The sequence below is a fragment of the Crinia signifera genome, chromosome 11, assembly GCF_055691185.1.
Source record: "Crinia signifera chromosome 11, ASM5569118v1, whole genome shotgun sequence".
Lineage (NCBI taxonomy): Eukaryota > Metazoa > Chordata > Amphibia > Anura > Myobatrachidae > Crinia > Crinia signifera.
In genome coordinates, this window is record NC_139227.1 from 113,664,422 (window position 1) to 113,682,713 (window position 18,292).

An 18,292-nucleotide genomic window follows, 5' to 3' on the forward strand; every position below is an offset into this window, starting at 1 on the left:
GCGGAATATGTGTGCGCTATATAATAACTGGTAATAATAATCTCTGTACAGCGCTGCGGAATATGTGTGCGCTAAATAATAACTGGTAATAATAATCTCTGTACAGCGCTGTGGAATATGTGCGCTATATAATAACTGGTAATAATAATCTCTGTACAGCGCTGCGGAATATGTGTGCACTATATAATAACTGGTAATATTCTCTGTACAGCGCTGTGGAATATGTGTGCGCTATATAATAACCGGTAATAATATTCTCTGTACAGCGCTGCAGAATATGTGTGCGCTATATAATAACTGGTAATAATAGTCTCTGTACAGCGCTGCGGAATATGTGTGCGCTATATAATAACTGGTAATAATATTCTCTGTACAGCGCTGTGGAATATGTGTGCGCTATATAATAACCGGTAATAATATTCTCTGTACAGCGCTGCAGAATATGTGTGCGCTATATAATAACTGGTAATAATAATCTGTACAGCACTGCGGAATATGTGTGCACTATATAATAACTGGTAATAATATTCTCTGTACAGCGCTGTGGAATATGTGTGCGCTATATAATAACCGGTAATAATATTCTCTGTACAGCGCTGCAGAATATGTGTGCGCTATATAATAACTGGTAATAATAATCTGTACAGCGCTGCGGAATATGTGTGCGCTATATAATAACTGGTAATAATATTCTCTGTACAGCGCTGCGGAATATGTGTGCGCTATATAATAACTGGTAATAATAGTCTCTGTACAGCGCTGCGGAATATGTGTGCGCTATATAATAACTGGTTATAATAGTCTCTGTACAGCGCTGCGGAATATGTGTGCGCTATATAATAACTGGTAATAATATTCTCTGTACAGCGCTGCAGAATATGTGTGCGCTATATAATAACTGGTAATAATATTCTCTGTACAGCGCTGCGGAATATGTGTGCGCTATATAATAACTGGTAATAATATTCTCTGTACATCGCTGCGGAATATGTGTGTGCTATATAATAACTGGTAATAATAATCTCTATACAGCGCTGTGGAATATGTGTGCGCTATATAATAACTGGTAATAATATTCTCTGTACAGCGCTGCAGAATATGTGTGCGCTATATAATAACTGGTAATAATATTCTCTGTACAGCGCTGCGGAATATGTGTGCGCTATATAATAACTGGTAATAATATTCTCTGTACATCGCTGCGGAATATGTGTGTGCTATATAATAACTGGTAATAATAGTCTCTGTACAGCGCTGCGGAATATGTGTGCGCTATATAATAACTGGTAATAATAGTCTCTGTACAGCGCTGCGGAATATGTGTGCGCTATATAATAACTGGTAATAATAGTCTCTGTACAGCGCTGCGGAATATGTGTGCGCTATATAATAACTGGTAATAATATTCTCTGTACAGCGCTGCGGAATATGTGTGCGCTATATAATAACTGGTAATAATATTCTCTGTACATCGCTGCGGAATATGTGTGTGCTATATAATAACTGGTAATAATAATCTCTATACAGCGCTGTGGAATATGTGTGCACTATATAATAACCGGTAATAATATTCTCTGTACAGCGCTGCAGAATATGTGTGCGCTATACAAGTAACTGGTAATAAATAATAAATAAACTGCAGACAGATCATCTTCCTTCTCAGTTACTCATCAATGTCCTGAAGACTTGTACAGAATTGGTGCAGATTTCAGGACAATGCAATAGATAGGTTTGTAACGTCCTCACCAGTGAAGAGAGGATGGGTTGGAATATGGTGATGGTGGCCGGGTTGCTCGCCACCTCGGTAACCGATGTCACCATCAGACAGACGATCAGTACAATCACCCAGACGGGCAGGCTGCTGAGAGGCTCCATCTTCTGCCCAACCCATGTAGAGAGCCCGGAGACCTAAAACAGGGATCAGAAGATTGGTAACAGTATCCGTGTGATCCTTATCATGGCAGCCAACGCCCCCAAAGGTGTATAACTGCAGATCATCAGCCAACCACACTGCACCTAGTAGGTGTCTAGCACAGCGATAGTGTGACGTTAGTTACACTTATTATTTCACATCAAGGGGTGATTTTGAATCATTTGGACGGGGCCAATTTCGCATGGTACATTACGCGCATGTGCGGCTCCCCAACAGGTGACGGCCACCAATCGGGTGTAGCTGGAGCGGTTTGTGAACCCCAGCTGTTCCTGAACCCCGGCTCCCTGACGATTACATCACCAGCGGTCCGTCAACAGGCGGCGGCTGCCAGGCAGGTGTAGCTGGAGTTGCTCGGGAACCCCGACTTTTGCTTTGCAGGACATCCCCAGATGCTTATTCTAAAGCAGGGCTGGGCAACATCGGCCCTCCAGATGTTGATGAACTACACATCCCAGCATGCCTTGCATCAGTTTCAGCATGGCCACATAGCAAAACTAATGCAAAGCATCCTGGGATGTGTAGTTCACTAACATCTGGAGGGCCGGTGTTGCCCAGCCCTGTTCTAAAGTATGGATTCACTAATTAAAGGGCACAAAGGGGACAAGAAATTACACAGTGTGGGAACGGTTGTCTAATACAGTCTGGAACCTCAGCTCACAGTGACCTAACAGGGCGAGATTAGTCATTTATCTCATATACGCACCTGCCACTATATTTCACGGTGGTACCTTGTTCATTAAATGTTACAAGACCTGGCTGCAATAACTTCATATCAATGTAAATCAATTAATTGGGAGAGTGCAACACCCCCCTTTTGGGCAAGCACACAAAACTACTTTCCGAATACGATGTTGGGGGGGTTATTGTATTGGGGGCCAAATTTTTATAAAAGAACCCCGATTACATGTTAATTATTTCAAGGTTATATGAGAACTGGTTATTTGCAAAAATAAAATAGCTAAAATACCCACCCCCCCAGGTGACCATGCAGGACTGTGCACCATCATCGGTTATTACCCGGTAGATTACTTACTTCACATCCCTTTGCCAGAGCAAAACCACCTCCAACCAGGATGACAATATGCCATGGTATACACTCTTCAAACTCCTTCCAGGTGATCATCGGTGTGTTCTCCACCACCGGGGGTACGCGGGACTTTCCTAAAATGGCACAAAGATAAAACAGCTACGATTAGCGATAGACAGACTTGAGAGCCATTACAGTAGTTGCTCTATATGGTGGTTCAACACATTACAGAGGTGGCTCAGTCAGAATAGGGATATCCTATAGTCCTGACTAGGTCATATATGCACTTTAATGGTTTCTATAGTTCTTATTAGGGACGTTTTGCAAATAGTTGTGCACTGCGCAAACGCAATGGTGATTTTCTAGGCTATGGAGCTGCGAATGTTAGCAAGTGATGGGAGGAATCTGATATACCATAACCCATCACATCACACGTGTAGTCAGCAGACAGCACATACATGGCAGCACTGTGGAGGCACAGAGTGATGGGAGGAGTCTGATATACCATAACCCATCACATCACACGTTTAGTCAGCAGACCGCACATACATGGCAGCATTGTGGGGGCACAGAGTGATGGGAGTAGTCTGATATACCATAACCCATCACATCACACGTGTAGTCAGCAGACAGCACATACAAGGCAGCATTGTGGAGGCACAAAGTGATGGGAGGAGTCTAATATACCATAACCCATCACATCACACGTGTAGTCAGCAGACAGCACATACACGGCAGCATTGTGGAGGCACAGAGTGATGGGAGGAGTCTGATATACCATAACCCATCACATCACACGTGTAGTCAGCACATACACGGCAGCATTGTGGAGGCACAGAGTGATGGGAGGAGTCTGATATACCATAACCCATCACATCACACGTGTAGTCAGCACACAGCACATACACGGCAGCATTGTGGAGGCACAGAGTGATGGGAGGAGTCTGATATACCATAACCCATCACATCACACGTGTAGTCAGCAGACAGCACATACACGGCAGCATTGTGGAGGCACAGAGTGATGGGAGGAGTCTGATATACCATAACCCATCACATCACATGTGTAGTCAGCAGACAGCACATACACGTCAGCATTGTGGAGGCACAGAGTGATGGGAGGAGTCTAATATACCATAACCCATCACATCACACGTGTAGTCAGCACACAGCACATAAACAGCAGCATTGTGGAGGCACAGAGTGATGGGAGGAGTCTGATATACCATAACCCATCACATCACACGTGTAGTCAGCAGACAGCACATACACGGCAGCATTGTGGAGGCACAGAGTGATGGGAGGAGTCTGATATACCATAACCCATCACATCACACGTGTAGTCAGCAGACAGCACATACACGGCAGCATTGTGGAGGCACAGAGTGATGGGAGGAGTCTGATATACCATAACCCATCACATCACACGTGTAGTCAGCAGACAGCACATACATGGCAGCATTGTGGAGGCACAGAGTGATGGGAGGAGTCTGATATACCATAATCCATCACATCACACGTGTAGTCAGCAGACAGCACATATAGTACATGGCAGCATTGTGGAGGCACAAAATGATGGGAGGAGTCTGATATACCATAACCCATCCCATCACACGTGTAGTCAGCAGACAGCACATACATGGCAGCATTGTGGGGGCACAGAGTGATGGGAGGAGTCTGATATACCATAACCCATCACATCACACGTGTAGTCAGCACACAGCACATACATGGCAGCATTGTGGAGGCACAGAGTGATGGGAGGAGTCTGATATACCATAACCCATCACATCACACGTGTAGTCAGCAGACAGCACATACATGGCAGCATTGTGGGGGCACAGAGTGATGGGAGGAGTCTGATATACCATAACCCATCACATCACACGTGTAGTCAGCAGACAGCACATACATGGCAGCGTTGTGGAGGCACAGAGTGATGAGAGGAGTCTGATATACCATAACCCATCACATCACACGTGTAGTCAGCAGACAGCACATTCATGGCAGCATTGTGGAGGCACAGTGATGGGAGGAGCCTAATATACCATAACCCATCATGTCACACGTGTAGTCAGCAGACAGCACATACATGGCAGCATTGTGGAGGCACAGAGTGATGGGAGGAGTCTAATATACCATAACCTATCACATCACACTGGTAGTCAGCAGACAGCACATACATGACAGCATTGTGGAGGCACAGAGTGATGGGAGGAGTCTGATATACCATAACCCATCACATCACATGTGTAGTCAGCAGACAGCACATACATGGCAGCATTGTGGAGGCACAGTGATGGGAGGAGCCTAATATACCATAACCCATCATGTCACACGTGTAGTCAGCAGACAGCACATACATGGCAGCATTGTGGAGGCACAGAGTGATGGGAGGAGTCTAATATACCATAACCCATCACATCACACTGGTAGTCAGCAGACAGCACATACATGACAGCATTGTGGAGGCACAGAGTGATGGGAGGAGTCTGATATACCATAACCCATCACATCACACGTGTAGTCAGCAGACAGCACATACATGGCAGCATTGTGGAGGCACAGTGATGGGAGGAGCCTAATATACCATAACCCATCACATCACATGTGTAGTCAGCAGACAGCACATACATGGCAGCATTGTGGAGGCACAGAGTGATGGGAGGAGTCTGATATACCATAACCCATCACATCACACGTGTAGTCAGCAGACAGCACATATAGTACATGGCAGCATTGTGGAGGCACAAAATGATGGGAGGAGTCTGATATACCATAACCCATCCCATCACACGTGTAGTCAGCAGACAGCACATACATGGCAGCGTTGTGGAGGCACAGAGTGATGGGAGGAGTCTGATATACCATAACCCATCACATCACACGTGTAGTCAGCAGACAGCACATACATGGCAGCGTTGTGGAGGCACCGAGTGATGGGAGGAGTCTGATATACCATAACCCATCACATCACACGTGTAGTCAGCAGACAGCACATACATGGCAGCATTGTGGAGGCACAGAGTGATGGGAGGAGTCTGATATACCATAACCCATCACATCACACGTGTAGTCAGCAGACAGAACATACATGGCAGTGTTGTGGAGGCACAGAGTGATGGGAGGAGTCTGATATACCATAACCCATCACATCACACGTGTAGTCAGCAGACAGCACATACATGGCAGCGTTGTGGAGGCACAGAGTGATGGGAGGAGTCTGATATACCATAACCCATCACATCACACGTGTAGTCAGCAGACAGCACATACATGGCAGCATTGTGGAGGCACAGAGTGATGGGAGGAGTCTGATATACCATAACCCATCACATCACACGTGTAGTCAGCAGACAGCACATACATGGCAGCGTTGTGGAGGCACAGAGTGATGGGAGGAGTCTGATATACCATAACCCATCACATCACACGTGTAGTCAGCAGACAGCACATACATGGCAGCATTGTGGAGGCACAGTGATGGGAGGAGCCTAATATACCATAACCCATCATGTCTCACGTGTAGTCAGCAGACAGCACATACATGGCAGCATTGTGGAGGCACAGAGTGATGGGAGGAGTCTAATATACCATAACCCATCACATCACACTGGTAGTCAGCAGACAGCACATACATGACAGCATTGTGGAGGCACAAAATGATGGGAGGAGTCTAAAATAACAGACAATTCAACAGATTTATCAGACTCCTCGAATCACTGACTGAGATTAGAATGGTCATCAGCCTGATGGTCAGTAACATGGAGTCGCGACACCATGCTGAGATGGTCGGGACCCACAGTTTGAGAACCGCTGCACTACACCCATGAATCACTTACCCTTTGATCTACAGCGCAGCCAGCTGGGCTTCCTTCCAGGTATAATAAATAATAAAAAGCCAAAGAGAATAGCTGAAGTAGCGTCAGATTTGTACCCTTTCCTGTTCAGTAGAAAGAATAATAAAAATAATAGTTATAAACACAAATAAAGACCTAGTTTGTGTCAGATTTACCAATCTCAGTATATTGTTCATTGCAACGATTACAGTGCAAACTCCTATTACGTGAAGTCCCAGATTAATAAATCACTACATGCTGCAGTGCGGTGTTTGGCAGAACACAGATGTAACTGGGAACAATAATCGTTTCCATTCCCAGAGTTTATTCAGAGATATTCTCACTCATTCTATGGCAGCCTGCCACTCCCAATACTTACCTGTAACGTACCCATATGAACAACATAGAAACACACGCACACAGACACACACACGCACACACACCAGTAGGTATGGATGTCCATGTTAATTAAGCCTGTGTTATAAATTGTAGAGGTGTAAAATCACAGCATACCTGTTCTCTTTGGGGGAGTTGGGGGGGGGGGGGGGGAGGGGGTTTGGCATGGGGTTTTTGACAGTTCTTTGAGCCGACACCATCCACTAGGGCAGGGCTGGGCAACACCGGCCCTCCAGATGTTGATGAACTACACATCCCAGGATGCTTTGCATTAGTTTTGCTATGTGGCCATGCTGAAACTGATGCAAGGCATGCTGGGATGTGTAGTTCATCAACATCTGGAGGGCCGGTGTTGCCCAGCCCTGCACTAGGGCATGGTGGGCGAATAAAATAGTGTGCCGAGCGATGCGAGGGGATGCGGTGCACTTTAACCTGTGTCCATGTCGACTGTATCGGCATTCAGGTAAAAAAAACAGTGAAAAACCCCATGTTGACCTTTTGACTGTCGACCAAGACCATGTCAACCTAATGACCTGTTGACCTAGACCCATGTCGACCTTTACCCTAATAGTGTCGACCCAATGCTTGTCGACCAACTCATTGTAGACCAAATGATCCCAACCCCTTGTAGACCACTGGACTCCGTCACTAGATATTCCTATAATATACACCCCAGACATTCTATGAAACCCCCACCAACCTACAAAACTAGGCACAGACTCCGGTCATGGTGATGCCGGAGTGATGGGTTATATGACGGACACATTGACAGCAATGTTTGGAATAATAGACGCTTCACCAAATATTCATCAAAACAAAGCCAAATCTGATTACTAGGCCCAGGGGTGCTGAAGAGAGGGAGGAGTGGGGGGCGATTGATTACAAAGTTAGGGGGAGCGGTGTGTCTCGTGCTGGCATGTGTAGAGAAAACCGTAAGCCTGGTGATGTCATCAAGCAGCGCTGATGTCACTGGAACAAATAGACTTGTGCAAGATAGTCACTGAACGCATCTGTTCTTAGCATAAGCCACTTAAAAAAAAAAATACTTATTTGGCCTTTTGCCCATTCCTGGTGGTGGTGCAGGGTACAGAGTAATCCGGGGCATTAGGGCAGAAGCGGGACCCGAAGAGGATCGTACACACAAGTCAATAATAATTATCTGTTTCGGGCAGCATGGACGGTGTAATGGTTAGCCCAGGGGTTCCCAATCTTTTTTGATTCACGGCACCCTAGAGAATCTGAATTGTTTTCACGGCACCCCTAGGTCACAAAAATTGAATTAGATTGGGTTTATATGCGATTCTTAGCGTCAGTTATGTGGTAAAAAGGGCAGGATTTGCTTCTGTTTGTACACATTCTATGACTGGCAGCCACCAGCACTGGTTTTGCTCATAAATAATTAACCATTAATAATTTGAGTTGGTCCTGGACCACCAAGGTGCGGCACCCCTGCAAGTGACCCGAGGCACCCCAGGGAGCCACGGCACACAGTTTGGGAACCACTGGGTTAGCCTATTAATTACTGCATCGCAGCACTGAGGTTCCATTCCCACCATGGCCCTAGCTGTTTGGAGTTTGTATATTCTCCCTGTACTTGCGTGGGTTTCCTCCGGGTACTCCGGTTTCCTCCCACAATCCAAAAATATACTGATAGGCTAATTGGCTCCCAACAAATTAACTCTAGAATGTCTGTGTGTGTACATGTGGTAGGGAATATAGATTGTAAGCTCCACTGGGGCAGGGACTGATGTGAATGTTCAAATATTCTCTGTACAGCACTGCGGAATATGTCTGCGCTATATAATAACTGGTAATAAATAAATAATAATAATAATCTGTTTCTCACTAAACCAACATTCCTGATATTATCATCATCATCATAGCTACCGGTCATTATAGTCATTATTAGGCTACATGTGGCGATATCACAAACAATTGCATGTATGTGCCATGGTGCAGAGAGGGTAGGCGGATACAAAGTACCCTTATGGAGGGGCCCGGGTCTGCCACCACTCACCTCACCCCCCGCTTCTCCTCCCATGGCAGAAGCTGTGCGGCTTTTCTCCTTAGCCGTGTGCAGGGCTGCAGTGTGGCCACATGGGCTGCTTCTGCTGAGTAGTGCCGGCAGCAGTATCCTCCTCCTCCTCCCCCCCCCCTTAAAGTGGTGTGTTTCCGCTTCCCACACTCAGGCCGCCTTCCCCAAAAATAACTGGTCCCAGCCAGGACCTCTACTGCCCTGCAGATGTATCCAAAATAATACCTTGTGAGTGGCTAAATCCAGCACCCCCTATTATGTTTACATGAACAATACTGCCCTGTGCAGTTGTCTATATGATAAATACAGACCTCAGACTGCACATACCGTACAAACAGGAGATGTAATAAAATTATATAATTATAACCACCTAGCACAACTCACAGTCCAAACAGTGAATCCCAACCTGGGATAAATCCAGGGTCCCGAGTGAACCACGATAAGGCCATTAGTAGGAAGATTGCCAGTGTCACGACCTCCTGGTAACTGCAACACAAAACATGGTTATTAGCTCAATAGGATGTATTTATATTCCAGATCTCCCCTAACTTGTGTCAACAAGGGTCCCCTCATTTAAATAGGTTATGCCTTGCTGTGCTGCCCTTAGGTGATGGAACTCGCGAGTGGTGGGCACAGGTGAAACATTTTGCTCAGGGACCCCCCCATCTCCGCCACATGAAGAGAGGCTGCAGGTGATGGCAAGGAAGGCATTGAATAGAGGGAGCAGTGGGTGACAGTAGAGGTAGTGGGTGACAGGAAGGAGGCAGAAGTGGGTCGTAGAGAAGAGGCAGACAGGGAGAGATAGTGGGTGACTGGGGAGGCAGCAGGAAGATGTAGAGGGTGACAGCGGAAGGTATAGAGGACAGGTAGAGGCAGTGGGTGACTGGGGAGGCAGCAGGTGGCCGGAGGATGTAGAGGATGACAGTGGAAGGTATAGAGGACAGGTAGAGGCAGTGGGTGACAGCAGAAGGTATAGAGGACAGGTAGAGGCAGTGGGTGACTGGGTAGCCCGCAGGTGACAGGAGGATGTAGAGGGTGACAGTGGAAGGTATAGAGGACAGGTAGAGGCAGTGGGTGACTGGGGAGGCAGCAGGTGACAGGAGAATGTAGAGGGTGACAGCGGAAGGTATAGAGGACAGGAAGAGGTAGTGGGTGACTGGGGAGGCAGCAGGTGACAGGAGAATGTAGAGGGTGACAGCGGAAGGTATAGAGGACAGGAAGAGGTAGTGGGTGACTGAGTAGCCCGCAGGTGACAGGAGAATGTAGAGGGTGACAGCGGAAGGTATAGAGGACAGGAAGAGGCAGTGGGTGACTGGGGAGGCAGCAGGTGACAGGAGGATGTAGAGGGTGACAGTGGAAGGTATAGAGGACAGGTAGAGGCAGTGGGTGACTGCTCCCCACCCACTTCTGCCTCCTTCCTGTCACCCACTACCTCTACTGTCACCCACTGCTCCCTCTATTCAATGCCTACCTTGCCATCACCTGCAGCAGGTGACAGGAGAATGTAGAGGGTGACAGCGGAAGGTATAGAGGACAGGAAGAGGCAGTGGGTGACTGGGGAGGTAGCAGGTGACAGGAGAATGTAGAGGGTGACAGCGGAAGGTATAGAGGACAGGAAGAGGCAGTGGGTGACTGGGGAGGCAGCAGGTGACAGGAGGATGTAAAGGGTGACAGCGGAAGGTATAGAGGACAGGAAGAGGCAGTGGGTGACTGGGGAGGCAGCAGGTGACAGGAGGATGTAGAGGGCGACAGCGGAAGGTATAGAGGACAGGTAGAGGCAGTGGGTGACTGGGGAGGTAGCAGGTGACAGGAGGATGTAGAGGGCGACAGCGGAAGGTATAGAGGACAGGTAGAGGCAGTGGGTGACTGGGGAGGCAGCAGGTGACAGGAGGATGTAGAGGGTGACAGCGGAAGGTATAGAGGACAGGTAGAGGCAGTGGGTGACTAGGGAGGCAGCAGGTGACAGGAGGATGTAGAGGGCGATAGCGGAAGGTATAGAGGACAGGTAGAGGCAGTGGGTGACTGGGGAGGCAGCAGGTGACAGGTAGAGTCTGTAGATAACATCTATGAGGAGGTTGCAGGCAGAGACACTGCAGTATGGTGGATGTATGGTACACTTCTGAGTAAAAACCTCCATAACATCAGTGTACATTCAGTGCAGCCAAAGGTGTAAACTTGCTTGAAAAAACCTCAGCAGCAAAGGGGTTAAAAACAAGCAAAAAAAACTCCATACCCCACATTATAATCATTAGTGGACTGGCAGCGTACCTTAGAGACCCCAACTTTTCATACTCTTGTTTCAGAATATTTCTGGAGTCCTCATCGGTCGGAGACTTGGACTTTCCCCAGCACCGTAGTTCTTTCAGACTGTAAAATAAGCATTGGACTCGTTCAGTAACCGCTCTGCGAAGGGTCTGATAAAGGTATATTGCTGCTAACGCAGAATGCCTTCAGGCCTATTGAGGTCAATCTGTTGGGCATTCGTGAGCACCTACACCCAGCACAGGCGGCTACTCTGTGAACAGGATATTTATGAAACTGAAGCCTATGCAATCATTAGGTGCCAGTGACATTACCAAGTCTATACTAACTATATCTCATAGGACAGGAAGCCATCCTACAATACTTTGGCTTCACAGTTCTCCGACGTCTCCTATTCCAGGAAATATTCTCTAAAAGCCAACTCGTTTATTCTATAGGTCTGTAAAACCCCGCTCCCGGGACCACATGCCAGGTTACCATTCACCTAAAGCCCAGGAAAAGCCAGTTGATCCACATCCAAGAAAATATCAAGATGATGAAGGCGATGGGAAATGAGAAGGCGATCCAGGATCCGAAGTTCACAAACTGACAGCCAGGGTAACGCCTGCGGAGGAGGAACATAAAGATAGATTATCCGGTTAACCATAACAACCCCCAATATGCTGATTTTTGCAAGAGCCGTATGCATTTACACTTGCGCCCGGCACAGAATAAGGCCCCAAATGTTTTTAGTGTATGCTCTGTGAGCTGAACAATCGAATCAGTACCGGAATTCCAGGGGACATTGCAGGAGACAACAAAGGCCATTTTTGTATGTAAATCTAGCATGTTTTAGGTATGGTGGGAAAGAACTTTATCCTGATAAGCATTCCACTTAAAAAGGGCAATAAAATAAAGTTCTACTGTACAAATATCAAGTAAAAAAGGAAGATTCCACCAAAAACAGATCCCACTTTAAAACAAGTTGGATCTGTTTTGTCTGAAAAGGTTGCGGAATGTCGAATGCTCAGCCCGTTTTCGACAATCCGACACTCAAAACACTGAATTCCGACTGACGAGTTACAGTCGAGAGGACTGAAAATGGCCTGGTATTCTGACTGTCGAGACGTCCCCTAAAAGTTCTGTATCCAGGTAAATCGGGACCTGAACATCCATAGTAAAAACCAGTACAATTTTTTACGTATTACTGTATTTTATGCTATAGATTTCCATTGTTCCTCTGCACAATGATGTTCCACTACGCTCTTCAAAACATCTTAAACCTGTGCTAATGTACTAATAAAGGTCTACGTTGTATGATATTGCTGTACTGTACAGTTGTACATTAGAGGCCTTAGTTTGCGTGACGGTGTCCTTGTTCTGTACGATTACACCAGGGATTTTAATGTGTGCAAGTTTCCTTTTCTAGAGCGGAGCACTGTACTTTACAGTGTTGTATTACTGTAAGCGGGGCCCTTTTAGGACACCAGTGGCCCCCTAATCCCCATCATGGAAGGGGAAACTTGTGGCTGTATTCCATAAGTAGAGTGTATCAAGTTTTCTTGGAGAACAGAACATTTTGTGTGTGGGGTAATCACATTATGTAGAATTTGAGTAGCAGCATCGGGATCTCAGGACAGATTTACAGCTTGAGCTGGGATAGGATCGGACTTGGAAAAGGACTTATTCTACGTATAAGTTTACAATAAGAGTTCAGTTTTAGGATAGACGAATGTGAAGGTAATGTAAGGGTCAGTGTGTGGGTTATAAGGCTGAGCCTATTCATATAAATATATTAATACAGATGTATCCTCAGAAAACTATTGTCAGTGGCGGCTCTTACCTCTATGGAGGAGGGGGGCTGCTGCGAGGTCATGTCATGTCCCCCCCCCCCCCCCCCCAGCGGCGTAACTAGATTTTCTGCGCCCCCCTGCCAACAATGCAGGAGGCGCCCCCTGGTAAAAAAAAAAACGGAGCGGAGCCGGGGTACGGCGCGCGGGGGGGGGGGGGGGTGTTGTGTTTCTGTGTGTGTGTGTTACCTCTGGCCGGCATGGCCGCATCAGTCTGCGCCGGGTCCCGGGCGGCTCTCCCGTTACTGCTGCTAATGAAAAAGTGACACTTGGAAAATGGCTGCCCTTATACTGCAGACGAAAAACTGTCTGCGGTATGGGGGCAGCCATTTTCCAAGTGTCACCTTTTTGTATTAGAACAGCGCTGCGGCTGCCGGGACTCGGGAGAGCTGGGACCCGGTGCACTGCAAATAAAACCACCGGCGCCGCGGCAGAAGGCAAACAGTGAGTAACTATGGTCCCGCAGCCCCCCCCCCCGGCGCCCACATACCCTCAGCGCCTCCCCGCCACCGCGGGGGCTGCGGGACGATAGTTACGCCACTGCCCCCCCCCCTCCACTGCTGGTCCCCACTGCCTGCTTGTCCCCACTGCTGGAACCCCCCACCCCCAACGCATGTGCAGTAGCTGCTTCGGGAGCAGACCATAGACGCATATTCACGCGTCCGCTGTACTGTGCGTACCCGTACAACCCGTTTTTAAGGGCTGCCGCCGCTAGCAGTCCGTGCAGTCATCCCAGAGGGAGGGAACACCTCCCAATGGGACTGCCTTGAGTGACTGGCAGATGGGACTTCCAATAGGAAGTCACCGCCAGTCACAGTGAAGCCAGTGCAGTCTCTCAGACTTTTCCTTGGGGGGCTACAGCCTATAGATAAAAATTGCCACGGGTCACAATGCAATGTGGTTCAGATCACAGCCCGGTGTCTCCTCGTACAGACTGAGTGGCGTTCTGCTGCACTAATCGGCGCGTCTCACTCTCGCGCATGACATAATGAGATGAATGTATGAAGCTTGTAGAAGGGATATCTATCCCCATAAAGAACAATTATGTGCAAGGTGATAATAAACCAGCCAATCAGCTCCAATATGTAAATTGACAGTTAGAAGCTGATTGGCTGGAGCATTATCACCTTGCACATAATGTTATTTATGGAGATAAGATAAAAACTTCTCCCAGCGTCATACATTTACCCCACTGAGACCAGGGGGTGACTGTAAAAGGGTCCAGTTGTCGGATACGCAGGACTTTGGGCTAAAACGCCTGTATTTTGAAAGCGAAATCATTTACAAGGCAAATCCACGTTATTGCTTTATACAGTACACAGATAGATGGGGGTGTCCCGTACAGTCCGCCAACGTACAGATGCTTCAGTTTGACTATTGAGAACTTAAAAATTATAAATTAATTTGTCCATTCACACGCGCACACACACACACACACACACACACACAGAGCTACTTACGTTTCAAACTGCTCAATAAATATGAGGTTAGTGGAGGTCCCGGTGAGTGTGGCCATTCCTCCAATAGTAGAAGAGTACGCGATGCCCAATGAGAAAGCTTTGCACATCATGTGATCACGTTTCGTCCTGTAGAAGCGGCCAGTCTTGGTCTGAAAACGCAAAAAGCAAGACTCTGATGAAATGTCCTAGATCCGTACGGCAGCAGTTCATCCAGTGGGGGTTATTCATCACTGTTGTGCGATTTCGTAAGCCGGCCCAGTACGGAATGATTGTGCATCGATGAGGGCATGCTTGACGCCAAACAGCGACAGAAAGCAGAGATTTTTTTGCAGTTTTGATTGACAGGAAGTCTCCGTTTGTGGGTGGTAACTGGCCTATTTGGGGAGTGTCAGTAAAAACGCAAAACGCTTTCATGCCCAGGCGGTTTCAGAGATGGCATGTAGGAATTTAGTAATAAACTATGCTCCAGGCTCCGTACAATAGATGCATATGAATTTATGGTGGTTCCATGTACCCTGTACGATTACGTTACTCGGAATCATTGAATTTACAGCTGGAGGCTGCTCAGACTGTGGCGTATCTCTATAATCTCCCTGCTAGAGCCAGATGTTCTACAAATGTACCGAGACAGAGCCAAGAACACGCATTCTAAGAACTGTCCGCTCCAATTACACTATAGGAACAGTTTACAAGAACATAAAAAGACATTTTATTAATCACTTCAAGAGGAAGAATATGGCTACTTCGGAGTGGATTCATTTATTTTTTATTTGGTTTCAATTCCCCACATGGGAATAGTTTGCATTGTAGAACGTTTACAAGCCGAGAGCTTACATCATCCGAAGACACTAGACTGGGTGTCACGGGGAAAAAACGGCACACGCTGAATGAAGTCACTATTATTGGATGGCAAACAGTGGTGAGAAGGGCACGTCTATGGAAATACTGAACGTGTGCCCCAAATGCACACACAGCACTGGTTTTAAAAGCCAAGAACAAACACGTTCTACTTCTACTCTAAACCGAAGCACGTCACACCCGTTTGTGTAATAACATTTAGCTGTGTGACTGCATGAATATGAGAATTAGGTGTACCAGAAATTTTCCTCCAGTGTGGGTGTGGCCCATAGCAGACAAATTCTAGCTATTTTTAGAATTCACTGCAGAAATTGTAGATGGAATCTCTGATTGGTTACAATGGCCACGCCTATACTTCCTTTCACCATAGCAACTCTATAAATCCCACCCCTTAGTAGACGAGTCTGGGCTCGTAAGAAAGAGAACCGCTACAAATGGCAAATTATTACCATCGCTGCCAACCCAACTAACCCACATACAATTCACTGATATACGATTCAGGACTATTTTAACATGCCATGAGACTACGGCGGCAGCACCTCAACACAAATGTATATGTGTCGTCTGAGGCCCTCAAACTGTAATAACCAGCGAAGCTGGGCGTCTCTTAAGGGCATATTCAATCTCCCGCCGCCATTCCCGATGGGGGAAATGGCGGCGGGGCCCTATTCAAAGCTGTCTTCCCCGACAGCGCTGAACAGGGATCTCGGCAGAACGTGCCCGAATTCACAAGCAGACGAGCACGTTCTGCTGAGAACGGCCGGGAATTGACAAGCTCCCGACCATGCCCCCTTCTTGGCGCCTCGATTGAGAGATGTAATCAGTGTTAAAAGCGGTGAAGCATTTTTTTGCCGCTGCGCATGCGTGCACTTTGGTCGGGTGCATAACCGGATTGGTGGAGAGAGGTTACCTGTTTTGAATATCTCCGCCTTTCAAATGTTGGTTCCTCCTGTAAGACAAACATATGACTATTTTCCATGTGCAATCCAAATGAAACCTAAAAGTCTAATGATACATCTCCCATATGTGTGGAACTGTAATGTAGATGACAAGGCGGAGAAAAAGAAAAACCCTTTCCACTTCCGTGGTTACTGTACCCCTACAGAAGACAAAATGGAAACTAAATCGGAATGACTCTTGGGGTTGCAGTGATCCTACAAACCTCATTTTCTTCAGTGTTTACGATGCCATTATCCAAAATATTATTGCTGAAACAGAAGCAAAAATGGATTTCAGATGTCAGTGTTATTTGCACAGCTGCGCTTATTAGTAGAGCAGGCAGCTTTTCTGTTCCCCTCAACAGCACCGAATTACCGCTCTACACGCAAACCAATCATTGTTATAGGACGATTCTATTACAGGGGGTAACATGCAACGACCAGCACCCCTGCTTATCTACTTACCAACCTGGAGTCCCCCACCCTGATCATTCAGAGCTTACACAAGGCCAGACCATGTGCAACAAAATCGGATGACTTACCGACAGTGGGGATGCCGACGGTCGTTTCTCTGACATCAGAATCCCGACAGTCGGTAAATTATACCATACCCAACAAAACCATCTGGTCTTTCAGTTTATAGTGCTTAGTATTGTTGGCATCATTACACAAGCACCAGCCCCTGCATCATCACTGCCATCTAACCGGCTGTAACTACCCCATTGAATATACGGTGATTAGAGATTTGCAGTTCGGTTCTCTAGAATTCCAAAACAGACCAAGTTTTTTTAATCTGAACCAAAATCCTGTCCGGATCTCCTGGAGAAATCCAATCCGAACAGAATCCCGCGATTTGGAATTTGGATTTTAAAATGCGAATTTCACGAATTTGGATTGCAAATACAAAACGATTTTAGCTGGTTTTATCTATTCTTAACCCAAGCAAAATCTGAATCTGAACCAAACTCTTGAGATTGGCGACATTTCACTGAGCGGGTCGAGAAGAAAATTTACCAGGAGGGCAAAAAGACGGAGAGGAGAGTAAAGTTTGTGCGTGCCGTGTGCTCCTTCAAAAAGTGGGCGTGGCTTCATCACAAGGGGCATGACCTCAAAGAGGGTGCAGAGGAGGAAACCCAGGACGCTGGACGCAATCATATGCACTCAGGAACCGGCAGAGGGAAATATGGGAGAGCCGAGTGCACTCATGTTAAAACAAAAACCATAAGCATCTGAGCGCAACCTGGACTGTATCATCTCACTGCGGGGGGGGTCAGGGAAAACTATTATACTAATCAACTTTTTGTGCCTTCCCCCCTGAATCCGCCACTGTGTACAAATGGGGAAATAGCTGCGGGCGTCTATTCAATGCTGCCTTTCCCGACAGCATTGAAGATGTATCCCGTTAGAACGGGCCCGACTTTAAAAGCTGTCGGGTCTGTCTGTTTTGCCTATCACGGCCGTATCTCGACAATCCACGGGCATTTACGAGGCCACAACCCCTTTTTGGCGATTCAATGTCCGGCCTGCCGATAATGAGATGAGCGGGTCAAGAATGGGCCAGGATTACGACTGTCGGGACGTCCCAACAGTTGTGACCCGAGATTGAATACCTTCCTAAGACAGCCATTTTGGAAGCTCCATTTCTGAATCAGCAGCTGTCCAGTAAATACAAATGCAGACAGCCATTTTATAGGCTAGACAAACATTTCTGTATT

The 18,292-nt window shown here is 47.0% G+C and overlaps 1 protein-coding gene and 1 long non-coding RNA gene across 2 annotated transcripts in view; one reads left to right on the forward strand and one right to left on the reverse strand.

Moving 5' to 3' along the window:
• The window catches only part of LOC146045472 (uncharacterized), a 365,523-nt gene that overhangs the window by 86,765 nt on the left and 260,466 nt on the right, over positions 1–18,292 (forward strand). The window lies entirely within an intron of this gene.
• Positions 1–18,292, reverse strand: part of LOC146045463 (solute carrier family 13 member 1-like) — a 44,421-nt gene that overhangs the window by 7,626 nt on the left and 18,503 nt on the right. The window contains exons 6-14 of the mRNA XM_083164296.1: positions 16,802–16,847; positions 16,550–16,588; positions 14,782–14,930; positions 11,977–12,096; positions 11,499–11,597; positions 9,615–9,716; positions 6,803–6,903; positions 2,967–3,094; positions 1,747–1,908 (exon numbers count right to left, since the gene is read on the reverse strand). Coding sequence (XP_083020422.1) covers positions 1,747–1,908; positions 2,967–3,094; positions 6,803–6,903; positions 9,615–9,716; positions 11,499–11,597; positions 11,977–12,096; positions 14,782–14,930; positions 16,550–16,588; positions 16,802–16,847 — 946 coding nt within the window. The remainder of the gene's footprint in view (positions 1–1,746; positions 1,909–2,966; positions 3,095–6,802; positions 6,904–9,614; positions 9,717–11,498; positions 11,598–11,976; positions 12,097–14,781; positions 14,931–16,549; positions 16,589–16,801; positions 16,848–18,292) is intronic.